The sequence below is a fragment of the Coenobita brevimanus genome, chromosome 101 (assembly GCF_032717465.1).
Source record: "Coenobita brevimanus isolate Jiangsu-jjx chromosome 101, ASM3271746v2, whole genome shotgun sequence".
NCBI lineage: Eukaryota > Metazoa > Arthropoda > Malacostraca > Decapoda > Coenobitidae > Coenobita > Coenobita brevimanus.
In genome coordinates, this window is record NC_137054.1 from 72,668,458 (window position 1) to 72,695,402 (window position 26,945).

Genomic DNA, 26,945 nt, shown 5'->3' on the forward strand with positions numbered 1-26,945 from the left:
ACCCGCGATTAGTTACTCCACACACCCACAAATTCTAGACCTGAGGCACACCCATCATCCATGACCAAGGACTCTATCGATTCACAGAGAGGGTAAATATAGAACTATTTATTTTATAGGCTTCTTATGCGGCTCTATATGTTAACTGAAGAGGTGTACGTGAATTCTGTAGTGAGACGTTATGAAGCAACACATTTAATTTCTTCTTTATCCATTTATTTATTTATTATTTACTGTTACTGTTACTGTCACTGGATTATCTGATTATTTACACTGTCACTGTTCTCTGTTTCACCGTACTTTACCATTCTCCATTGCCTCCATCCCTCCTCATTCTAGTCCCGTATTATCACCACACTGTTACTCTCTCAGCTGACGCCTTTACACCATCCTAGCACTTCTAAGCAATATTTGTATGTATTTCTGGCCTTTGGTTCCTTCTTTCTTGGACGAAAAAGACGCAAACCAAATCCATTTACTCCTGAATACGAGTAATTGGCAGTTGTTGCACTGTATTTTAGATTAATATGCAAGACTGACTGGGAGAGTGTGTGTGAGTGAGGTGGAGGAAGGGAGGGGAAGGGGAGACCGAGGATGGAATGGAGGGATGGGGTGGAGAGGAATAGAAGTGAGAGGGATGTTAGTTGGAGAGAGGGCAGTCTGATAGCGGAGGACTGAATGAAAAGGAGGCGATTCATCTATAGCTACCTCTTTCGGGATTAAGGCGTCTGGCTATGGAGAGAGAGAGAGAGAGAGAACTTCAGTACGAAAATTAATACATTCCCACATCAGTTCTGAGTGAGAAATTACAAAATATGGAACACAAGGGCCAAACCGGAACTCAGCCTCTATGCTCTATACTCAGTGGCCAGCGTGTTATTTTTACCATTACAATCTAGGGAGTAATACCAGCCATTCAGTGCCTCGTGTGTCGCAATGAGGACTGGCACGAGGTCACGCCTTGCACACATCTATATCATCCACCCTCCTCTATAATATGTCCGTAAGAGGTCCTGAGGGAGAGCGTGTGAGATTTGTTGGCTCTGGTTCATTCACCTTAGGCCAGATTGTCATCCTTTTTATTGGCGTCTACATGCATAGTAAAAGAAGAGGACAATGCCTCTGCCCCACATCTTTTCCATAGCACTTTTTCCACATTCGATCCATTAGCACCATTTCCCGACCAGCATCATATTCTGGTGTTAATATGTCTTAATAGGAGTGTGTTGTACGTATGTGGAGACCATCTTTCATTCCCTTGAGGATGTTGGCAAGCTTTCAGTTCGTAAGCTGTATTTAACCATTTCTTTTAGAGAGGTTTCCCCTGAGCTTAATTAGATAGCGTGGCGTTGGCCGAAATGATTTACTAAAGACATTATCGTACTGAAGAGATGAAGGCGAACTGAATGTCGCTGACTTTCTGCTGTGCATTAATATAGTGATCAAACAGCTTAATGGCATGGCAGTGTGTGTGTGTGTGTGTGTGTGTGTGTGTGTGTGTGTGTGTGTGTGTGTGTGTGTGTGTGTGTGTGTGTGTGTGACCAACCTGATAGAAAGGGGCTTAGAGTAGATGGGTTACTAGGGCGCCACACCACACCACCACCACCGCCGCCACCCACAGGAGTGAGGTGAAGGCGTCGAGGCATTGACATGCGGCCTTGGAGTGTGAGACCGGCAAGGCAGGCTGACCACTCCGGCTAGAGGGCTGCAGGTGGGGTTGCATGGCGGCCGGGCTTTCACCTGCCATCATCATCATCATCATCATCATCATCATCACAACCTTAATATCACTATAAAGGAATGAAAGGGACTATATATCATTCATAGCCATACAAACTGAAAAGACCCAGACTGACAGAAGACACCCAAAGACTCTGAAATTACACCCACCGAGGATGACGTGGACGGTGACGGATGCAGGTGTGGCGTGGGTGGGGGCGCAGGTGTAGTTACCGGAGTCTCGCCAGGTGGTGTCTGCAACGAGGAGCCAGCTGGTGCCCTCCCGCCTGTCTGTCACCACCTGCACGCCGCCACGCACACCGCTGTTCACCGCCTCTACCACACCTGCGAATACGTTCAGTCGAAAAAAAAAATAGTTCGTCTCAAAAACCATCAGCTTTACTTCTCACACTCCTCTCTCGGGGAAAAAGTTCGCTTAATATTTTCCTTCGTCTCCTCATATTCCTCTGTGTACTAATATTCCTAAGATGAGAGAGGCTTGGTACATTTCTCTGCCTCAGCCACACCTGCGGATAGACTCAGTTGTGGAAAAATCTTGCCACATAGTTTACCTCATCATCATCATCATCATCATCATCATCATCATCATCATCATCATCATCATCATCATCATCATCATCATGACCTAGTATATCCAGCGAGAGATGGGATGTGGTAGGGCGAAAAAAAAGAGAAGCGCGATAGATGGAGGACTATCAGCTGCATGCCCGTTAAATGGAGTAGGCACACATACACTCACCATTCACACCTGGGCTGTCCTACTCGTTGACACACACACACACACACACACACACACACACACACACACACACACACACACACACACACACACACACACACACACACACACACACACACACACACACACACACACACACACACACACACACACACACACACACACAGCCTCTCGGTTCCGTCCTCCTCTCCTCCCCTCACATCTATGGACACTAATGAAAATGGAACTGGTTATCGTTTCTGGGGTGACATAATAACCTTCCCTTCCCACCACCAATCGTAAACAAGCCACGGTTTCCCCAGACTCATCCATTTTTTAGATGACTTAAGGTGGCGGGAGTTGTGACCATTGTATTGTTGGGGTATCTCAATCTCTGGCTCGACCTACCTTACCCTGCCCTACCCCATCCTGCCTTACCTCACATCAGACTGTCTTACCCAGCCTTGCCCTTCACCCCGCCACCCCTTCTTCCCGTCCCCGCTCTGTCCTGCCTTGCCCTGCCCTGCCTTGCCCTGCCCTGCCTTGCCCTACCTCTCCCTGCCCTGCTTTGATTCACTCCGCTCTGGCTTGCCCTGCCCCACCCAGCCTGCCCTGCTGCACCCCGTCTTACGGTACTAAACCCCGCCCTTCCTTGCCCTGATCAGCCCCACTACAGTCGCGCCTAACCCTGTCCTGCCATACCCCACCCAACCCCGCCCCGCCTTCGATTTCGCCACCTGACCTGCCTCCAACACGCACGTCCACGTATGTTTCGTGTGATCATACGGTCTTCTATAAAATAACTGCTTTGAATATAGTCACAAGCCAAAAGAAATGGCATCGCTCTTGTTGGTTGCGTGAACACTGGAGTCTGTCACACCTCCATCACAGGTCGCCATAACACTGTACGGTGACCAACTGCTTTTACGTAATCCTTCAGACATTTCCCTGCTATAAATAAGTGAATAAATAAATAGATAAATAGATATGTCTCCAGTGAGATCATGCAAACAGAAGATATTTGGCTTCCATGTCGACTTCAGAGGGTGACCATGTTGGCTGGCTTTCACATCCTTATTTTTATTTCCAAACGCAGTGCCAGGCCGTGAATCGTTTATACAGCTGCCTCTGTTTTAGTTATCCCTTTGGCGTGTGGGCGTTTTCTCCCATCTCGTTTTTCGTTTTTATTATTTCATTCTGCATGACGCCCTGCAATGTTATTCAGCCTTGATATAAAACGTTCACGGGCTGTAGAGTTTACCCCTTCAGTCAGGTGATGTATTTCGTATTTTCCTCTTCTAATTATTATTATTATTATTATTATTATTATTATTATTATTATTATTACACACATTGGATCTAAAAGTTGACACACGTTCCTTTTTAATTAATCAATTCATAATATCACGTGATCATTATTTATCTTTTGTTTACATTTTTCATTCCATCCATCCATCCATCATCCAATCCTACATTGCCCCATGAGGAGCGTAGGAGCCCGGGGCTAAGCAGTTGGTCCCGGCATTTAAGATGAGAGTGAAAATTTACCTAGGAAATTAAAGCTGACACACCTTTAATTATCCAGTAAAGGTGTCACATCCTCTTTACTGAATGTTTTACTTATACTTATCATTTCACATCGGATTAAAAAGTTGACACAGGCTCATTATTAACTGATTTATTGATTTAGTTGATACTGATGCAAGACCCAAGGGAAGGCGTGCGCTGTGACAGACGGGGTGAAATACTGATGATCTTCACACCCTCTTCCTTCACCCCACCTTTTCAATAAACCATAGTCTTCCTCGGGGACTGCAGCAACCCCCCTTCCTGTCTCTCTCTCTCTCTCTCTCTCTCTCTCTCTCTGTTTCTATATTTCTTACTGCTCGTCTCACTGTCTGTCTGTCTGTCTGTCTCTCTCTCTCTCTCTCTCTCTGTCTCTCTCTCTCTCTCTGTCTCTCTCTCTCTCTCTCTCTCTCTCTCTCTCTCTCTCTCTCTCTCTCTGAGTGTTTCTATATTTCTTATTGCTTGTCTGTCTGTCTCTGTCTGACTCTCTCTCTCTCTCTCTCTCTCTCTCTCTCTCTCACCTGTGTGTGCTGGCTCCCGGTACCATACGACAGGTGCGGCTTGGGGGGCAGCGTGGGTCACAAGACAGGTCAGGTTGAGGTCACTGCCTGCCCGAATGTACACAGCATCACCGCCCACCACTTGGGCACGTGGCTCTGGGGACAGGCACAGAGGGTTAGGCAGAGGTAGGCAGGGAAGGTTAAGCAGAAGTAAACTGGTCAAGCAGAGGTAGCAGGTGAGGCAGAGGTAGAGAGGTCAAGAAGAGACAGGCAGATTGGGAAAGGGCAGGCACGTCAAGCTGAGGCAGGTAAGGCAGAGGTAGGCAGTTGGGGCAGAGGTAGGCTGGTGAGACAGAGACAGTTTGAGGTAAGGCAGGATGAGACAGAGGTTGGGGAAGTGAAGAAAAGAGGTTAGGCAAAGAGAGAGAAAGGAGTTGGGGCAGTGGCAAAGGTGAGACACGAATAGGGAGAAGTGAGGAAGGGGTGGAGTGAGTCAAAGGTAAGGTGGGGTGAGGCAAAGGGAAGGAGATGAGGTAGAGGTAGGCTCGGGAAAAGCAGGGAGGTGAGGCAGAGGTAGAGAGATGAGACAGCTGTAGGGTGGGGAGAGGCAGGGAGATGAGGCAGATATAATGAGGTGAGGCAGAGTTGGGGTGGGGAGAGGCAGAGAGACGAGGCAGAGGTAGGGTGGGGAGAGGCAGCAAGATGAGACAGAGATAATGAGGTGAGGTAGAGGCAGGGAGGTGAGGCAGAGGTAGGGTGGAGAGAGGCATGGAGGTGAGGGAGAAGGAGGATGGGGTGAGGCAGAGAGGCGAGGCAGAAAGGTGGAGTGGGATGATCAGAGGTGTGGGAAGAGAGGGGAAGGAAGGGTGAAGTGAGACAGGAGGAGAGAAGTCAGGCAGAGACAGGGTGATGTGAGACAGAGGCGGAATGAAGTAAGGCAGGTGAGGCAAAGATGGGATGAGGCAAAGTCAAAGCAAGTCAGGCAAGGAAGGTGAGGCAGATGAGGCAGGTGAAGTAAGTGAGGCAGAGGCAAGGTGAGGCAGGTGAGGCAGATGATGAGAGACAGGTGAGGAAGAGGTAAGAAGAAGCTAGGTAAAGCAGGTGAGGTCAGGTGAGGCATGGTAGGCAGAGGCAAGCTAAAGCAAGATCTCGGCAGAGAGAAGATGAGGATAATGAAGAAGAATAGATGAGGTGAGGAATATGAAAAGTGAGGAAGGTGTTTAAGCTGTGGCAAATGTGGCGTGAGGAAGGTGAGACAGAGATACGGTGAGGCATGTAAGTCAGGTGAGGCTGAGGCAAGGAAAGACAGGTAAAGCAGGTACAGCAGGTAAGGCAAATGGGGCAGAGATAAGGTGAGGCAGGAAAGACAGATGAGGCAAGTAAAGCAGGTGAAGCAGAGACTAAGTATTGGCAGGTAAGTAAGTGAGGCAGGTATACGACAGGTAAGGCAGGTGAGGCAGGTGAGGTGCACTAGCCGGAGATGAGGTCAGGCAAAGCGTAAACACTAGATTACTGTAGGCAAACTTGGCAGTGGCTGAGGTTAGCGCAAGATTATAGGAGAAGTTAGGGCGAGGTTGGTTGAAGTTAGGGTGGAGTTAGGGTGGCATTGAACCCAAGCACCGAACCCAAGCACTGAACCTAAACGCTGAACCCAAACACTGAACCCAAACACTGAACCCAAACATCAGTAAACCCAAGCACTGAACCCAAACACTGAACCCAAACATCAGTAAACCCAAACACTGAACCCAAACACTGAACCCAAACATCAGTAAACCCAAACACTGAACCCAAACACTGAACCCAAATACTAAACCCAAGCACTGAACCCAACCACTGAAGCCAACCACTGAACCCAAACATCAGTAAACCCAAGCACTGAACCCAGCCATTGAACCCAACCACTGAACCCAAACACCAGTCCCAGTCACTAAACCCAAGCACTGAACCCAGCCACTGAACCCAACCACTGAACCCAAACACCAGTCCCAGTCACTAAACCCAAGCACTGAACCCAGCCATTGAACCCAACCACTGAACCCAAACACCAGTCCCAGTCACTAAACCCAAGCACTGAACCCAGCCACTGAACCCAGCCATTGAACCCAACCACTGAACCCAAACACCAGTCCCAGTCACTAAACCCAAGCACTGAACCCAGCCACTGAACCCAGCCATTGAACCCAACCACTGAACCCAAACACCAGTCCCAGTCACTAAACCCAAGCACTGAACCCAAACACTGAATTCAAACACAGAACCCAAGCATTGAACTACAGCGTTGAACCTACCCACAACGGTGAGCGTGAACCGCCTGGATATCTTGGGCAGCGTTGACACCTGACACTCGTACACGCCGGAGTCGCTGAGGGAGGGGGAATCCACGCTGAGCATCCAGTAGGGCGTGGCGTGGGCGTGGATGGCTCGGAGGCGCGTGTCGGTCGTGTACGTGAAGGCGTCCGTCGTCAGCACGTGCAGGTCGCGACGCCGGATCCACGACACCTGGTGAAAGGGAGGGGGGGGGGGAGAAAAAGGGGAGTCAAGAAAAAGAAGACTGAGACATGGATGAAAGCCTAATGATTATATAGATCCACAGATGCCATAAATGTCTTCTAGTTCTTGCCAAACGCTTCCTTCAAAATCAGTATTACTGCAAAGATACACACATTCCATACTCCTCCTAACACCACCATCTTCATCACTCACTGGGCATTCTTATTTTTCCCTTACATTTTATATACAGTAATTATTCACCCACACATCTCTCCTACAAGAGTGTACAGAGTCAGATCACAATTTTAGTTATCAGTTCACTCACATCCCCATTACTTTAGCATATAAACACAAACACAGCCTTCATCCATCCCTTTCATTCACTACAGCATCTCCACCCACACATATTTTCCGGTATATTTCCAATAAACAGTATTTTTCCACTCTCTCAGCTACAAAAAATTTTTCGCTGCCTATGTATCATCAGTATATGCTATCAAAAACTTAATAGTCATATCAGCTATAAACCTTTTGTGTCTCCATAAATTCCCGTGGTGTGTGTGTGTGTGTGTGTGTGTGTGTGTGTGTGTGTGTGTGTGTGTGTGTGTGTGTGTGTGTGTGTGTGTGCTTCCGGGTTCTGCGTCCCGAGAGTGTTGACGTGCGTGTATGCGTGGCGGGGCGTGACGACAGGTGAGGGCGGCAGGTGAGTCGAGGGAGCAGCACCGGGAGATTACCTGGCCGCCCACAATTGTTTCATGAATATCAGATGGTGCTCAGGCCGGGACTTAGATTAATGGCCCATCCCTCCTACCCTTGTTGTCAGACTATCCACCACTACACTGATATTGTGGCAAGCTCAGTATCCTCTATGAAGCGTTTCCATTATTCTTTAACACCAATGTTTTGTTTATTATACCCATTACCTGATTATGTATAACTAGAAAAGATAAAAAATTAGCCAAATGGTCCTGAGTTCACTGGGACATGCTGGAGAGGGATGCCTTCATGTGGTGGCACTGACATAACTGAGCTGCTCCACTGCCCGGTTATACAAACGTCCCTCAGCTCCCTCCTTATCCCTAGAAAAAAAATTGGTGAACTTCAGGGGAAGAGCAGCTTCAGCCTGCAGTCCACCAGGTTCGTGTTTAGATGAGCCAGGGGATGTAACAGTACTAATCTCCTGGTGATAGGGCCCTCAGTAACCCAGTCAGCGGTCACTCTCTCTCCAGCGATCTAATGAGATATCCTGAACCACCGCCGGACTCAAATATCACATCAGTTTTGGTAACAATCTTAACTTTACCTCTAATTTTCTCTCCTAAACATCACCCCTCTCAGTCTCCTTTTCTCACTAAAACGAGTCTTTGTCTATTGGATCTAACAACAACTTCTTTTCTGTATCTTTCTGTTCTATGCTCATTTTTAAGCCAGTGGTGACTCTTACATACATACATAAAGCAGAAGCTTATCTGCCCGCCAACTGGCACTTTTACTGCATCATAATATTCTGCTTTTAATCAGTCTGTCACATCTCTCAATCTGTCCCAAAGGAGGGTATATAATCCCCGCCTTGTATCGCTAAATGGAGAGGTTGAAGAAGATATGGAAGGCTTTTAAGGAAGCTGTATTTTAGGTTTGAGTCTGTTTGTAATGTGAACTTTATAAAGAACATCAAGTAAAAATGATGAGATATAAACAAACTTCAAGAACAAAAGTTATTAAGGGTATTCTGGTGTGTGCTCTAAGCCAAATAAATTTTCGGAAACCATCCCAGTTGTTGAAAAAAAAAAAAAAAGGGCAATCCCTTACAGCCAGCTGACGCGAAATTTCAAACTTCCAAATAGTAGGGATCCATGGACTCAGAAAGTGTCACGGTGAAGTCGGCCAAAAGTTACCCAGGAAAATAACGTTTTTATTTTTCATTTTTGCCATTTTTAGTTACTTATGCTTTTTCTAGGGCCCGAAGTCGTCTCATATATATATATATATATTCTCAGTATATCTATCTATCTATCTATCTAGAGAGAGAGAGAGAGGCGGCTTGCAGTCCTATGGACCCAGGGATCGATTCCCGACTGGGACAGGGAACAGTTTAAGGATTTGAATTTCCTAAAAGCAGACTTTCTTGATCTACCAGATGACCCGCCGACATGTCGTAAAAATACCCCCGCTAATACCAATACACCAATCCTGTATGAGACAGCCCTAGCATGTATTCATTATAGATGGTGGGTGTTAGCGCCGAATTGGTGACATGTGGAGGTGTAGGAGGACTACAGGGCCTTGGGATAGGTCACTGCCCCCGAGAAAAAGGCCCTGAAGCCTTTGCCCAGAGTCGGACACGTAAATATATATGTATATATATATATATATATATATATATATATATATATATATATATATAGATAGATAGATAGATAGATAGATAGATAGATAGATATCTTACCTGGGTTACTTGCAACTCCGAGTTAGTCAGGCTGGGGAGCAGTAAGGCCAGAAAATTCCACTATAAACTTTCCCGCAGCTTCCCACCTGACCCTCCCTCCCCTCCAACCCCTCTTCACGCACTGCCGCCCCTTTACTCCCTTCACCCCACTGCACCCCACCCTCACCCCTGCCTGCCACACCTCTTCCTGCTTCTGATCTGATAACGCTTTGATGTCACACCTCGCCAGTGCCTTAGAGTGGCGGACATGGCGGCTGCGTGGCCATAACTCGTCCACTAACCTCTTCAGACCCATGACGTATATTTTACCTTTGTCTTGCTAACACCTGACGATAATGTCCAGTGAAACAGAGGCATTTCGAAATAAGAGGGTAGTTATACCTCTAATGACTCCTTCGCTACCAGAAGTGGCCTCTGAGATGAAGAAAATCGTCTAGGAAACGGCAAGGGGAAAATTAAACACGTTACTTGATTCACGGGCATAACATAAAAGAAATTTGTTCTAGGATAGAGTTAGGTGTTTGGTGAAGGTGTTTCTAGTAGTGACCGCCTGTCAGTTCATTGCAGTCAGGTTAGGACAAGTGAGGTCATGTTTGTTATGTTTGACTGGATTAGGTTAAGTTAGATTAGGTATTTGGTGTCGGTGTTTCTAACAGTACCTAGAGTTAGGGTAGGTTAAGTTAGGCTCATGCTAGATTAGACTAAGTTAGATTAGGTTAGATATTTGACGATGGTGAACAGTGGTTGTCAGTTCATTCCAGTATAGACAATGTTAGGCAAAGTTAGATTAGGTTAGGTATTTGGAGACGGTGTTCCCAATGGCGACTCTCATTTCACTCGTCAGGCCAGGTATCGTTAGGTTAGGTTAGGATAGGTTATGTATATTGTGAGAATTCCTATGAGTGTTTGCCGGACCACTTCGTCAAGATAAATTCAGACAATTTTATCCTTCAAAGTAACACATTAATTTGAGTCATCAGGCACGACCATGAAGCTGCGTCCCGTCCATGTAAGTATTTGAGTGTGTATGTGTGTGTGTGTGTGTGTGTGTGTGTGTGTGTGTGTGTGTGTGTGTGTGTGTGTGTGTGTGTGTAATGTCCCTGCGGTCTCTCTCCACTCCGATACACTCCTGACCCACCATGCCAAGTGGAATGATTGCATTAGCCCCCCACTCTCTGACCTGCGTGTGTGTGTGTGTGTGTGTGTGTGTGTGTGTGTGTGTGTGTGTGTGTGTCGATATTTCCGGGGCATCATCCAAAATTTTATAGAAAGTTAACACATTTTAAAATATACATGACAAGTTGCATATAGAAAATCGTTCACAATCCCTTATCATATTGTCTCATTATTTCGACAGATCTTATAATACTTTCCTAAAAATTCATCCATATTTTTGTGCCTCCCTGTGTATATAAGTCAGAGTTCAGACGCTTCTCATATTTTTTTTTTCTAGTATGCGCAAAGCCTAATCTTGAGCTGGGCCTTGATTATACTGGAATATTTAGTGTGGGTGTCGGCGTGTGAGGTGGTGAGGGTGGGGGCTGGGTGGTGAGGATGGTGATGAGGGAGGGGAGTATGTGGAGAGGGTGGAAGTTGGGTGATGAGGGAGAAGGCTGGGTGTTGAGGATGTATACTGGCGGTAGGTGTGTGTGTGTGTGTGTGTGTGTGTGTGTGTGTGTGTGTGTGTGTGTGTGTGTGTGTGTGTGTGTGTGTGTGTGTGTGTGTGTGTGGGATGGGGGGTAGAGGCGTGTGTGAGCTTGGCATGACCACTAATACTGCGACCATTGGATGCGGCAGATAGGGAGAGAGGGAGAGGAAACTGGCTAACAGGGAGGGAATTGATGGGCTGGGGGCGAGAATGGCCACACCAGCAGGACCCCACTGATAACACCACCTCACACACACGCTTACACAGATACCAACATCATCACTACACACACACACACACCAGCTCACTTACACACACGATAACACCACCTACATTTACACACACAACATAACTCCACTTAAACACACCTACTCATACACACACATCATCATCACGGACATTTACACACGTATACACTTACACACACTGCCACCAACACTTACACACGTATACCTACACAACACCACTTATACACGCATACACAAGGTACAGACGGTGACGTAGAAGACAGCGGTGGTAGAGAGCGGTATGATTTTAACAAAGGTCGTTCGGGAATTGAGTTAGCCATTGACCGACCCCCCCCTCTTTAAAAAACCTAGTGGCATTGCTTGGTAAGGCCTGTTTTTGTGCGATTTATTCAGCCTTATTACACCTTTAAAATTCTCTTATGTGTTACGTAAATCCGCTTAATATCAACATAGCTGCATTAACACAGATGATAATTACTGTGTACTTCAGAGAATAAGTAGCTACGGGAAATGTGTTACCAAGTTCCTGAAGCCACCTAGAATTTAACCCAGAGCGTCTCCCCAACAAAAGGCTAGCACTAAATCGACCGGGTCACCGAATATCCCCATTGTGTTGTGCTTAATTCTCCCTCATCCTCTGGTACCCCCCTCCTCACCTGTCGTTTCCCAGTGTTCACCTGTCGTTCCTCCCCTTCACCTGACGTCCCCTGCTCATCTGTCGTCCCCGCTGTACACCTGTCGCCCTCCCCTTGATCACCTGTCGTCCCCCTTGCACACCTGTCGTTCCCCCTACTCACCTGTCTGTACCCCTCTCGTCCCCCCTGCTCACTTGTAGTTCCTCCTGCTCACCTGTCGTTCCCCTGCTCATCTGTCTTTCCCTCTGTCGTCCCCCTACTCACCTGTCGTCCCCCTGTCGTCCCCACCTGCTCACCTGTCGTCCTCCCAGCATCTTGACCCCGCAGGTGAGGTTTGTTGCGACTCCTACGATGGTGGTGACGTTGGTGGGGGTTGGCAGGAAGTAGGGGCAGCCGCGACACTGGCCAGGGCTGCTGGAGGAGGCGCTGGTGGGGGAGTGGGCCGAACCTGCGTATGAAAATATTAGGAAGTGTTATTATTATTATTATTATTATTATTATTATTATTATTATTATTATTGTCATTATATTATTATTATTATTATTATTATTATTATCATCATCATCATCATCATTATTATTATCATTACACCCTCTCCGTCACCCGCTCCAAATCTTGAAAGGGCAGCCTCATTCACTCACATTCAGTCTTCAGCTGTCGTAAGCAATAGTATATACTCATAGTGGCCAACCATTGCCTAGTGGACAGATGACATATTTGATAAACATTGGCTTAAGTGAATATACTGCGTGGAATTGACTGACAACCCCCTTTTTTACGTTATTTACATTTTAGAAGTTGATAGTCACGAATGAGTAGTGTAAAATGTAGCCAGGAATTCCTTGATAACTCATTTTTTACGTGATTTACATTTTAGAAGTTGAAAGTCACTCATATGCAGTCAGGCGATCATTGCATTTTTTCTTTCTTTTTGAGAGAGTGTTGGATATACGGCAATGCATCACTATAATCCAACGGTTGCGGTGAGTACAGAACAAGGCTGTACAAATAATACTGGCACTATTTTAGCTACCGTATGTCAGAGGAGTGGACACGAAGCTGAACTGTCCACTATTGTTGCTACACGTAGAGTCAATCAAAAAAATATTGACCATCTTACCGCACATATCAAACATTTACCAAGCACTGGGATGCATGGGACGCCCTGTGACTGTAAGAGCTAATATTATCCTTCGTAATTAGAACTCAAAATCGCATAAAGCGTCTTATATATTGGGGAGTATATATATTTTTAAGGGAATGTGTTGATAGATTTATGTGCGTCTACAAAACTAGCAAATTTTTTCACGACCATCGCTCCCCAGGTGTGCTATACTTATTTGACTGACTGTATCACAAACTATTATTCGTGTCAACAGCTCAGCTTTTGAGTTCCCTAGCGGTAGTCATGGTTACCGAAACTGAAAATGAATTATGTCTTATTTCCGTCTCTTCTGACTAGGTACAGGAAGAGACATAAGTATCTTCCCGGAGTCTGACGAATACTTAGAGGAAAAAACGAACGAAATGAAACACACGCAAGTAGAGATGGGTTTTCAATGTATTTCGCCTGTTGTAAAATTTCCTCAGACGGAACTGGGAAGATTATTTCTCTGCCTGTACTTCAGTATTAGATTTACTCAAACATTCTGTAACTGAAATAGTGATACCTGGCCTTTGGTTCTTTCTTCCTCGCATTAAAAAAAAATGTATGTATGTATGTATGAAATCATATAGATGTCCTGGTCCTCGGATGCGCAGTGAAACTATCTATCTATCTGTAGCCAAACGCCTTAATCCCGTAGAGGATGGCCAGAAACAAATCACCTCCATGTCGCCCTATCCCCTGCCATTTCGCTGCCCTCCCCCCAACGTATATATAAACAGACATAGATTCCAATACGCCAGAGAATATGAATATAGATTTTAATGCCCTGTCTCCAATATCTCCGAGGCGGGGTTATTGAAATTCGGATTATAATTATCGATTTTTAGACGATGATGATTTTGGAGGATGGGTTGATGGGTTGATTACCCCCATTTTACTTTTATTATTATTATTATTATTATTATTATTAGTAGTAGTAGTAGTAGTAGTAGTAGAAGTAGTAGTACTATTATTATTATATTTTTTAAATGTTATGGTTTTTCAATGCGAGAGGCTCCCACAGGCTGACATAAAATTGTTTGACCTGTATATATCTGTCTGTCTGTTTGACTCTCTCTCTCTCTCTCTCTCTCTCTCTCTCTCTCACACACACACACACACACACACACACACACACACACACACACAGGAGGACATTAAGCAGACCGCAGTGACAGATGACCGTCACCCTGGTGCCAATATCTCACTCCAGGCTGCCCCTCTCTCTCTCTCTCTCTCTCTCTCTCTCTCTCTGTCTCGGGAATTTGGGTGTACTGATGTGTGGGTGTGACTGATGACTGTGTGGGTATGGTGTGGGTGTGGTGGTGTGTGGACGTGGGTGTGTTATGGATGTAATGTGTTGATGTGGTGTTGTATGGTGTGGCAGCGATATGTGTAGATGTGGTGCAGTGGGTGTGGGGGTGTGTGGGTGTAACTAATGACTATGAGGTGTACCGCAGGGATGCAGGTGGAGGAGTGATGGTGTCCCGGTCCACCCTATCTGATTTCCGGTCCTCTTAATGATTTGGTCTGGTCCAGCGGTACAGTTTATATTATACTGCATTGCCTCTTATATTTCCTTAGGTAGAAAATAAATGATGATGATGATGTGGTGATGATGATGATGATGATGATGATGATGATGATGATGATGCAGTAAAATCTGTGATGTTGTAACCCTAAATATTTTCCATTTCGTTTCTAGGTTAATAGCAGTGTATAGTAGTAGTAGTAGTAGTAGTAGTAGTAGTAATAATAATAATAATAATAATTCATTCATTCATTCATTCATTCATTGCCAGACGCCATGTATCCCAAACGGGGTGGCCAAGGGCTTAGAGTTAATTGTTTTACAGGGAGGGGCACTAATCCTCCACCAACCCCACTTGACACGTAGGGATGCCAACAGCATCTGGTGTTCCCAGGCGGTCACCCATCCAAGTACTAACCAGACCCAACGTTACTTAATAATAATAATAATAATAATAATAGTAATAATAATAATAACAGATAAAACTGGAACACTGGACATAATAAAGACAGCCATTTCGATCACCCTCACCTCACCCCCATCATAACCTCCCCCCCACCATCATCCCAGCCCATCCTTATCACTCCTTCCTTTTCTCCCTCCCTCCTTCCCCCTGCCACTCAACCCGCACACCAAGTAAGGGGACGAATAGCCTCCAATGAGAACCCCGATGTAGTGGGAAGAATAGGTCAAGCATGATAGTGACCTGCATGATCTTTGAGTTACCTAAATGGACCCAAAATGACCTAACTCTACTTGATTTGGGTTAATTAGACCATTACGGAGACCGGAGTGAAGGCAGAGGACCTAAATGGACCTTCAGTGACCTAAAAACTAACCACTAGACCAGCACCGTATTGTTTAGGTCACGGGACAACAGCACTGATTCTTTTGTTTTTTTTATGGTAGTGACGGTGCTGCTCAGGTAGCCTACATGGTCGATGAACAAAGCTTATTTTTAAATCATGAAGTTCTTCCTCGTCTTTCACTTCATTTTCTGCCTCATATCCTCTTGCCCTTCCATTTCTTCCTTTCCTTCTCTTCCTCCTTTTTCTTCCTTTCCTTCTCCTCCCCCTTTTTCATCCATTCCTTCTCCTCCTCCTTTTTCTTCCTTCCCTCCCCCCCTCTTTCCTTTTCCGCCTCCTCCCCTCATCCGTCAGCAGAGCAGATTTACCTGAAGCGTCCACCACTTGGCGACACTGACATAAACAGACACTTAGCTTGCAATGAGTATCTGCTGCACAGATGTCATATACTTCAAAAAAATTTACACACACACACACACACACACACACACACACACACACACACACACACACACACACACACACACACACACACACACACACACACACACACACACACACACACACACACACACACACACACACACACACACACACACACACACACACACACACACACACACACACACACACACACACACACACACACGTAGAAAGACAGATGATCCATGCATTGTGCCTCCCAATTCTCGCGTGCTGCAAGGACAATTCAGTCAGCGTTACAGTTGTCTACCCTGCATCATTTTCTACTTGACATAACCCTTCACATGCATTATGGTGTCTACATTTATACATCCACTGATTACCTAGTTGATTAGTAACATCACGAAGCAGTCAAAGTGTTTTCACTCCTAACATCAATACACCAAACCGTTGCCACAACACACAAGTTTGGAGAGAACAGTATACTCATAGCCACAGTGAATGTATAGCTGGCCCGTGCAGAGGCAAACGTCTGTGCTACGAAGGGGTAAGACAGACAAACCTCAATTGCGCCGGGCTAAGGAGGGTTGGCAGAGGTTGGCATTGACAGGAGGGTAATCTAAGGTCCCTTCACTTTTTTATCCCGTCAGACTCACAAACTTTCAACCTCGTGATTAAAAGGCAGTTACTTAGTCTAACAGTTTACCGAGTTGCCGGTGTATTTGTAGATGGAAGGAAAGGGAGTTCACTGGAAAAAAAAACAAGGTGATATTAAAAAGTAGTTCATCTGCATTATCCATTAACGTCCCCATGATGAAACTGATGAGGCGAGGGAAGTGGAGGTGACGGGTGAGGAGGTGAGATTTACGACAAGGAGACGAGTCAGGAGGAGGTGGAGGACATGGGAGGGGGTGCTGAGGAGTGTGGTGGCTGAGGCGAGGGCGGAGAGAGAGAGAGATTTTCATAAGTCAGATTACTGGTGTTTGGTGAATGAGAACTTAGGAATAAAGTTAAGGCATTCTGTACCGCACTGCATCCATTCTTTACTTTTCCCAGCCAGTAAATAGAAAAATAATAATTCAAAAAAGACGAGTCAAGAAGAGATGTATGTTCTAACCCCCTCCCCGATGCCCTTCATAGCCTGTGAATGCCATAGCTCAGTAAAAGGGCCGCATTTGATTGTGAAACTCGGCTTAGCACATATTAGGCCTACGGTAAAGACAAGGCCTATTGATTTTTAAGGATCTATGTTCGCCACTCCATCCCCGTGCGTCCTAGCTCACGGATGCTGCATGTTAGTAGTAACCGGGCTCCTACTGAACATAAGAACATAAGAACATAAAAAAGAGAGGATAACTGCAGTAGGCCGGTTGGCCCATGCTAGGCAGTTCCTAGAAGAGTAACTGAACCATTAGAATGAGATAAGAATAGCAAAGAAGAAGGCTCTCCCCCGCCCTCCAAACCCTCCAGCCGATGCCGGCAGGAAAAAGTCAGAAAGAACACCATGCAATATAGAAAAACTGGCGTTAATATTTTACAGGAAAGTGTGAAAGGAGAATAGAGACTATCGTAGTGTAACCTGAAAAGGAAAAATTATGAATTAGTACTGGTTATAAGATTTTCTTTTTTCTATATCCACCCCTTATTTGTCATATGCTTATCTAGCCTATGCTTGAATCTCAATGGACGAGGCAGCAACTACTTTACTAGGTAGCTTATTCCATTCGTCTACTACCCTATTACCAAACCAATTTCTACCTATTTCCTTATTGAAACGGAATTTTTCCTATTGTTACTAATTTCAACCCAGACACTTTCTGTGTCCCTATTTACTTTAATGTCTGCTTTATTGTAACAGTTTAACGAATCCTTTACATAAATAGCTACCCCTCCCCCCTTTCTTCCCAGACGGTTTGACACAAAAATATTATAGCCTTTTATCTGACATTCTGCTAAAAATTCTCGAGTGTCTGTATTCATCCAAGTTTCACTAATAACGGCAATGTCTATTTTCTCTGTACAAATTAAAGCCCTCAGTTCATCCATTTTATTACGTAAACTCCGGCTGTTTGTGTAGTACACTTTCAGATTATTATGAGTAGTTATGCCTTTACCTTGGCATTTACTGTTATTTATTTTATTACTAACTGGGAAACTCTTTACTTTACTAATATAACAATTTTTTGTACTATCGCTTATCGCCCTTCTATCATCGCTTGTTCTATCATCTATCATCGCCTGTTTGAGGTGCCTGAGTGGATGTATCTACACTAATGGTTTTGGTTGAACTTTACAAGCACAATAGATTTATGTTAAGATTCACTACTTCTGGACGCCAGGCTCTGGATCGAATGTCTCCACAGCCTCATTATACTCCCCTCATAAAATAACAAGTGAGAATATTTCAGATAACAGTGCATCTGAGAGAGAGAGGAGGGGGGGGGGAGGGAAGAAAAATTGTCCCAGGCCAATGCTTATTAGTTTAGTACAGCAAAACTCTCCTAGCACACCCAACCTTACGAACACCTTATCTCAGTAACTGGGCCACCTGTGGATGAACACACACCAAAACGTATCGGTGAACACTTGACGCGAAGCGATTTGAGACACTGGACGTTGGCTACTGGAAACTGAACAACGATTTTTTTCCCCCATGCTGATAAATGCCCTCTCAAGGATGCTATACGTGGCTTGTTTGTGAGATTTTCCAGTCCGTATTGTTATTCTGTGTATAGGAAAGTGATTACAGATAAATTTTACCGAAAATTCATGAGCTATAATGATCATTTCGGATATCATCGTGCCCTACCCGCGCGATGCTTTCTGAGGAGACTGTACTACAACTTCAGTCACACAAAAGGCATACACTTAAAGGCCCAGTCTGTTATATTTCAAGGACTATCATGGTACCCTATGCAGTAAAATGGCCCTCAGAGATAAACTGGCGTCTGCAGTCGGCAAATATATTGAGTATTATATTTTTCATTTTATTTTTGACACAGATGTAGATGAGATTAGGGTGCTTCATACTCCTTGCCACTGTATCCATCTCAAAAGTAATACCTACGATTTTTTTTTATATGAATATTTGTTTGAAACTTTCCTATATCTTACAGTGCCTGACCTCTCGCTTATCTCCTATATCAGTTTCACAAGAGCCCCCTGTGTTCTTATCAGTATTTTTCATCAAACCACTCCTTCCTGTTAGTTCATCCTTTAAATCAGTAATATATTTGTATAAGCCAGAGTTATATATATATCACAGACTGGTTAATAAAGATTGTTTATATCTAAGCCTTTCAGTTTTTCCTTCCAGTTTGCTTCCTCAGAGTACTTTTTAACTCGGTAATTATCTCCTTTAATTTCCTCCACCTAAATAACTTAATATATGATTATGTAATGATGGTTAATTACAGCATTATCACTTGTTCCAAAAGAGAGGCTGTATTTTGTTAGCTCATTTTAATTTCTTATCTCGTTAGAGCCAAATTTTGCATGAGAGATAGTAACCCATCACTTTAACATTTTCTTTCCTCTCTCTCTCTCTCTCTCTTTCTCTCTCTCTCTCTCTCTCTCTCTCGTGTGTGTGTGTGTGTGTGTGTGTGTGTGTGTGTGTGTGTGTGTGAGGCACGAGTGTTCTTAGTGCCATCAGCGTCGCTCTCAGGTGCCTCCCCCCCAAACCCTCATCCTCTCTCTCTCTCTCTCTCTCTCTCTCTCTTCAATTTCATATTTCCCGTTCTTCACTTATCCACCATCTTCCCCCTCCCTCCTCTTCCCTTCCCCTCTTCCCCTCCTCATTTTCCCTGCTTTCTTCCCCTCCATTTCTCCCCTCTCCCCGATACTCCCCTCGCCTGACTATCTGCAGGATCCCCTTTACTTCTGTCTGTCTGTCTGTCTCTCTCTCTCTCACTTCATTCCTCGCCCATCTGCCCTCCACCTCCCTCCCCATTACTCCTCCATTGCTCCACACACTCACTAAAAACTCCCCTCCAAGAGAGAGAGAGAGAGAGAGAGAGAGAGAGAGAGAAGGAAAAAAAAGAAAGCGTTGGTGTGCGGGCGCTGAGACGGTGTGTTGACTGGGACAACAGTCTTAATTAATCTATTCATGGTGGATATTGACAGCCCTGCCGAGCCCTGCCCTCCCTGCCACCAGCACCACCCCCTGCACCAAACCCTTAGGTCATTAAAGACTTCCTTTGGACACAGTATCTTCAGTCCTTATCCTTTAAAACTGTAAATGCTTTCAGAATATTCTAAATCACTTTCTGTTCTTAGTCTATAGAATCATTACTTTGTAGAACCATATTTCCTTTACGAACCTGCATTTTTACAGCGTCATTATATATCACTGTCTAATTTTTCATCTTCGTTATAATTATTGCACACACTAGTACACACCTTCATCGCTTGTCCTTTTGCCACTGTATAAATGTGCATACTTATCCTGTGTTTAAAGTGCCCAGTTTGTTTATGGTTACCTTGCACAACTACCTACAGTCACATCATCCTTCTGTTTACCTGTATACAACTAATATTTGGCTTTGTTCTTCTCTGTTGCACACTTCACACTTTCTCTCTCTCACACACAACTCTTTCTCTTCACTTTCCTCCTCAGTCCCTATCATCCCTCAGGGAGATATTAGTCAATGGATATTTAGTCAATATTTTTTTTTTACGTATTGCATTCTCTCTCTCTCTCTCTCTCTCTCTCTCTCTCTCTCTCTCTCTCTCTCTCTCTCTCTCTCTGCCTGAAGTGTCCCCTAACCTGAATCAGAATAATTGTCTTTGAGGAACTTAACCCTTCTGTATTGACCCCTAGCAGTGTAAATATTAAACTTACATTAATTTATATAAGCTAGATCAAGTATATTCAAGCATTTGTCATATTATCTACCTATCTATCTATTTATCTACAGTATCTATGTAAATTCACTATGGTTCATATTTTAGGTAGCATAGGAGGCCTCTAGCACCTCTTCCTTAGCGATTTATTTTGCATATTACAGTCTGACATTCTCCTGTATCCTAATTATATCTTTTTAATATAGACACAGTTTCTGTAATTTTAATCAGACTTTTCCTTCATCATCCACTTCCTACAGCTTCCGCAAACTCCTCTCCTCAACCCACGTTTTCTTTACGACCTCAGAATGCATTAAGCTTCCGCGACCCTAAATATTTCCTGTAATAAATCCGTTAGTATATTTAAGACTTGCTGAATTCCATGCCCTCCACCACCACCTTCCCCGCTTCTCAATCCTCACTTCTTCCTCACCTTTCCTCCCCTACCCCCTCTGTCCCTACTTCATACTCGTCCCTTCCCAAATTTCACTTCCTCTCTCCGACTCTCACCTCCTCTCCCGACTCTCAGCCTCTTCCCTCTTCCCCCTTTATCTACCCCTTTCCTATCCTCCCCCTTTCCCCTACCCTAACACTTTCCCCTTCCACTTTTCACCTCTTTATCCTTTCTTTCCCCTTCCCACAACTCTCACCCTCTTCCTTGTTCCTTCTCAGCTATCCCCATCCTTTTTCCCTCCCCTCCATCTCTTCCTTCATCCCCTTCTATCTTTCCCTCTATTTCCTTTCTTTCTCCTTCCCTTAGGCCTCACCCTCTTTCCTCTATCCTCCCCAGGGATCACTCCTTCGCTCTTCCCTTCCTATCCACTCTTCCTCTCAACTCTCGCCCTCTTCCCCCTTCCTCCTTCCCTCCCATCAGCTTCTCCCCACTCCCTCTCACACCCATTCCCTCTCAATTCACACCCTTCCCTTCACCCCCATCCCTCCCCCTTCCCTCTCAATTCACATCCCTTCTCCTCTCCCATTATTCCCTCTCAACTCACACCCCTCCTCTCTCCCCCGTCCCTCCCCCTTTCCTCTCAACTCACACCCCTTTTCTCTCCCTCATCCTCCCCTTCCCTTTCCCCCTTCCCCTCTCCCCCTTTCCCTCTCCCCTTCCTTGCCACACCTCTGTACAAATGGAGTTCCTAAAGTGAAATGGTGCAATTCAGGAGTCCACCTTTCCCTAGCGAATCTCATTTGCCAAGACCGAAGGGAGGAGATTTGGCCAAATATTGAGACGCGAGGGAGGGGGGAGGGGGAAGGGAGATTAGGGAAGGGGAGAGAAGAGGGGGAGGGGGAGGGGGAGGGAGGGAAAGGAGAGGGGGAGGGGGCGTAGGGGGGTCTTCGCGCCCGGCATGTTTGATGGGGTCGAGATGATGGCGAGGCGAGGTGTCGTTTGCGCTCTAATACGCAGCCCGTCTTTGCACTTTAACACTTGGCTCATATTTGCGCTCTCTCTCTCTCTCTCTCTCTCTCTCTCTCTCTCTCTCTCTCTCTCACACACACACACACACACACACACACACACACACACTTAATGCGTTGCTACACTCTCACTCTCTTACCGCACTTTTGCACTCCCTCACCTGACCCACTTTCCTCCTCATTCTTTTGGCTCACTCTCGCATTTGCATTCTCTCTTACTTAGTTTACGTGGCTCTCTCTCTCTCTCTCTCTCTCTCTCTCTCTCTCTCTCTCTCTCTCTCTCTCTCTCACTCTCTCTCTCTCTCTCTCTCTCTCTCTCTCTCTCTCTCTCTCTCACTCTCTCTCTCTCTCTCTCTCTCTCTCTCTCTCTCTCTCTCTCTCTCTCTCTCTCTCTCTCTAATTGTCCCCGTGCATAATTCTCGCCTTTAGTGCGAAAGTTATGGAAGTGTGTCATGTATATCATCGTAAGTTTCTGCCCCTCACCCTCTATCCCACTTTCCTCTTTCTCTCTCTCTCTCTCTCTCTCTCTCTCTCTCTCTCTTAGTTACCGTAGACTCTTTTCTACTTCTTCAACCATATCATTTTTAGCTACAACCACTTGAAGGCAACGATGGGAAATATTACGAGGTCGAATCATCTAAAAGTTACGTAAAAATGGCGATAGCGACATTCTGGATCCCTGTGTATATCAGAGAGGCTATTTTGGGCACCAGATTACGTGGCTATTAATGGGGAGAATGTGGTGGTAAAATCAGCATTCAATCACCCCCATCCCTGGTCAATGGGGGAGGGGTGAGGGGGAAGGGGGAGTGGGGGAAGGAGGGAGCATGAAAGAACCCTCTCAATCATAGAGGTATGCTCTCAATGAATCGGGAGGGGGTGAAGGGGGAGGTAAAATAAGCCTCTCAATACTGCAACCAGGATCTGTATTTATCAAGGAGCTTTTCCAATTTGCAGAAGAAACATGGGTCCCTGGTGGCTTAAGGTTATCATAAATAGATCTGCTTTGTCTATTTTTTTTTTTTTTTTAATTTTAATATTCCCTCTTAATTGGATGTGAAGTGTCTGATAGCTATATTAGAGACACTTAAGAATATACCGGTACATACAGTCTTATGCAGAACTGAAGCTCAAGAGAGTTTGTAAATGCATTCCCCGTCTCTCCCAGCGGCGAGCCTCATCACACACAAGCGTCGTTGGTTGAGGGTTGGGGTGGCTGACCTTGTGTGAAGAGTACGCAGTTACCCACCACACATTTACCGTGCAAAGGAGATAAAAGATAACTGCTGTCGCCTTCTGGGCATGCATCAGATTACTCACACTCGCTGGGCTAATTTTCTTCCTACAAAACTTGGTCCTAAGTCTGTTCGCGAATCCGGCACCTCATCTGATTGTGTATCTTTGCTTACCCTGGTGTTGTACTCCTCTTTACGACAGCTTGGCCTGGAACTGCCTCCTATCCATCTTCAGTGCTGAGTTGTGACAATAGTTTAACACTGTGGCATATGATGCTTGTCACGAAGTTTTTTAAATGCAAGGAAGAAGGAACTAGAGGCCAGAAGCCCGCAAGATTGCTCCCTCCAAGAAAAACAAAAACAAGCTAACAGAGAGCTGTGGAAGAAACGTCGAACCGTAACACTGTCCATTTCCGTCACTGAGCCGCGTGAAAAGCACAAGACGAAAATCTGGGCCAAGTTAAGGTAAAAGAACTGGAGTCAAGAAAAGAGATGCTAATTGAGAGTAAGTCACAAAGGCATATAGAGACCTGGCCTGTAAACTTGATGATTGGGTGTCGTAATGTGGAGGAGTGTTTGTTGGGTAATTTATTTGCTAACCACGTAATTATTCACGGGGTGGAGGTGTCGGACCCTGGGGAAAGGAGGGAGGGATGATGGGGGAGAGGAGGAAAGGAGGGATTGAGGAGGGGGGACGTGAGAGAGAGAGAGAGAGAGAGAGAGAGAGAGAGAGAGAGAGAAGGGAGGTGTGGGAGTGGGAGTGAGAGGGTGTGTGGGAGTGAGAGGGTGGCTGCGGGAGTGAGAGAAGGGCTGTGGGCAAAATAAATCTCTTAGATAGAGGTGTAACATAGCCTCCTGTGTCTAGACCTAAACCCCAAATTACAGGGGAGGTATATGTGGGTGTGGGGGTGTGGGTGGAGGCAAGGGACGGCCACACATCCCATTCCCCTCCTACACACTATGATAGCATTCCACACCAGTACCAAGGCATTCCACACCAGACGACCTAACTGTAATATATATATATATATATATATATATATATATATATATATATATATATATATATATATATATATCTATTGCCAGACGCCTCAATCCCGTTTGGGGTGGCCACAAACAAATCGCCTCCAAGTCGCCCTGTCCCCCGCCATTTCACGGCCCTGCTCCCAACTCACACCCCCTCTCTCATATACCTCTCCACCCCATCCCTCCATCTCATACTCGGTCTCCCACTCCCTCATCCACCCTCCACCTCAATCACATAAACACTCTTAGTAAAACTTTCACCATCCATCCTCTCCATGGCCAAACCACCTCAGTGTGTTCCTCACAACGCTTCCTATCACATCCACATCCACACCACAACGCTCCTTTATATCCTCATTCGTCAGCCTGTCTCTCCACGTGACTCCACAGGCTCCTCTTAAATAACTCATTTCCACTGCTCTCACTCATGACTTGTGCCCTTCCAACAATGTCCAAGCTTCACTTCCGTATGTTAGAGTTGGTATCACAATACTGTCATGTAGTAACTTTTTTACTTATATATATATATATATATATATATATATATATATATATATATATATATATATATATATATATATATATATATATATATATATATATATATATATATATATATATATATATATATATATTCCAGCATCCTACAGCACAATATATTAAGGACTCAAGGAACGAGAGAGAGAGAGAAAGAGAGAGAGAGAGAGAGAGAGGGGGGAGGGTACTCACCTCTCCAGCAGTGAGGGGGCAGCAGCAACAGGATCAGTAGGCAGTAGAGTGAGCAGGAGATTAGGCTCATGTTGCACGCTTTTTCACTCTAACTTCACTCTAGCTTTTCTCTGGCTCCTGACTAATTCTTGCCTCACTCTTCACTCCTCCTCTTCATTCTGACAGCACTCTAGGTCTTAAGCTTCTTTATATTTCTATCTTGACTCTTCACGCTAGTTATTCACTCTGATGTTACCCTAGCCTTTCACTTTAAGCTTGGTTTTCACTCTTATCACTCTAACCCTTCTCTCTAGCGTCACCCTGATCCTTCATTCTGAGTGTTCTTAATCATTCTAGGTCTGTCTTTTCGTTACTCACTCTGGAACCACTCATTCTTCACTCTGGGTGTGACTCTTCACTCTTAAGTCTGGTTATTCACTCTGGCATTATTCACCCTTCACTCTGCTTCTCTTCACTCTTAACCAGTCACTGAAGTATCCTTAATCCTTCACTCGGCGTCTCTCTCTTCACTCTTACTATTCACTCTTACACCACTGATCCTTCACTCTCGGTCTGTCTTTTCACTCTAAGTCTGGTTATTCAGTCTGGCATTATTCGTCCTTCACTCTGGGTCTGTTCACTCTTATTATTCACTCTCACCACTAATTCTTCACTCTGGGTCTGTCTCTTCACTCTTATCATTCACTCTAACACCACTAATCCTTCACTCTGGGTCTCTCTTTTCTCTCTATATCTTGTTCTTCACTCTAGTATCATTCATCCTTCACTCTGGGTCTATCTCTTCACTCTAACGCCACTGCAGCTTTCCACTCTGGCTTTTCACCCCTTGAGTACGATAACTACTCTTCTGTCTTCTATTTTCTATCTTCTTACTTCCTTCTTCTGTCTCTTCTTTCTTTCTCTCTCCTCTGTCTTCTTCTGCCTCTTCTTTCTCTCTCTCTCCTCTGTCTTCTTCTGTCTCTTCTTTCTTCCTCTCTCCTCTGTCTTCTTCTGCCTCTTCTTTCTTCCTCTCTCCTCTGTCTTTTTCTGTCTCTTCTTTCTTCCTCTCTCCTGTTTTCTCTAACTTATTCTTTCTTCATCCCTGTCTTATTCTATCGTCTGTCTTTGTCTTCTTACTATCAATAGGCTTTCTTTTATTCTCACTCCCCCCAGTCCATTTTGTTCAAGTGTTCAAAAGGGTTATAAGTTCACTCTATGTTCACTCTTGCTTCCTTTGTTCACCCTACCTTCATCCTCACGCCCATACAAACCTCATTCTGTTTCACTCTGGATTTGTTCTTTTAATCTGGCTTTACCGTTTCACTCTTCCTTCACTTTTTCATTCTTATTCACTCTGTCTCAAGTTTTAGTCACTCTTCTTGTCCTTCAATCTGCCCTCAAGTTTTCATACCCCCTTCGCTTCTTCATTCTTGTTCACTCAGTTTCTAGTTTGTCACTCTTTTCGCCCTTCACTCTCCCTTCAAGTCTTCATTCTTATTCACTCTGTTTTTGGTTTCAGTCACTCTTGTCATTCAGTCTCCCTTCACCTTTTCACTCTCCCATCACTTCTTCATTCTTATTCACTCTGTCTCTAGTTTGTCACTCTTCTTGTCATTCACGCTGACTTTACCTTTTCACTCCCCCTTCAGTTCTTCACTCATATTCACTGTTTCTAGATTGTCACTCTTCATGTCCTTCACTCTGGCTTCAGCTTTTCATTCTCCCTTCAGTTCTTTGTTCTTACTGTGTTCCTAGTTCCACTCACTCTTCTTGTCCTTCACTCTGACTTCGACTTTTCATTTCCTCC

At 44.9% G+C, this 26,945-nt stretch overlaps 1 protein-coding gene across 1 annotated transcript; it reads right to left on the bottom strand.

Annotated features, from left to right (window-relative positions):
* Positions 1 to 1,561: 1,561 nt before the first annotated feature.
* On the bottom strand, positions 1,562 to 25,229 carry LOC145415090 (uncharacterized). The gene is made up of 6 exons (XM_080284503.1): positions 25,160 to 25,229; positions 12,291 to 12,442; positions 6,816 to 7,026; positions 4,546 to 4,680; positions 1,891 to 2,064; positions 1,562 to 1,740 (listed from the first exon to the last, which is right to left on the bottom strand). The coding sequence occupies exons 1-6, from the start codon at positions 25,227 to 25,229 to the stop codon at positions 1,562 to 1,564; spliced, it is 921 nt and encodes a 306-aa protein (XP_080140629.1).
* Positions 25,230 to 26,945: the final 1,716 nt, after the last annotated feature.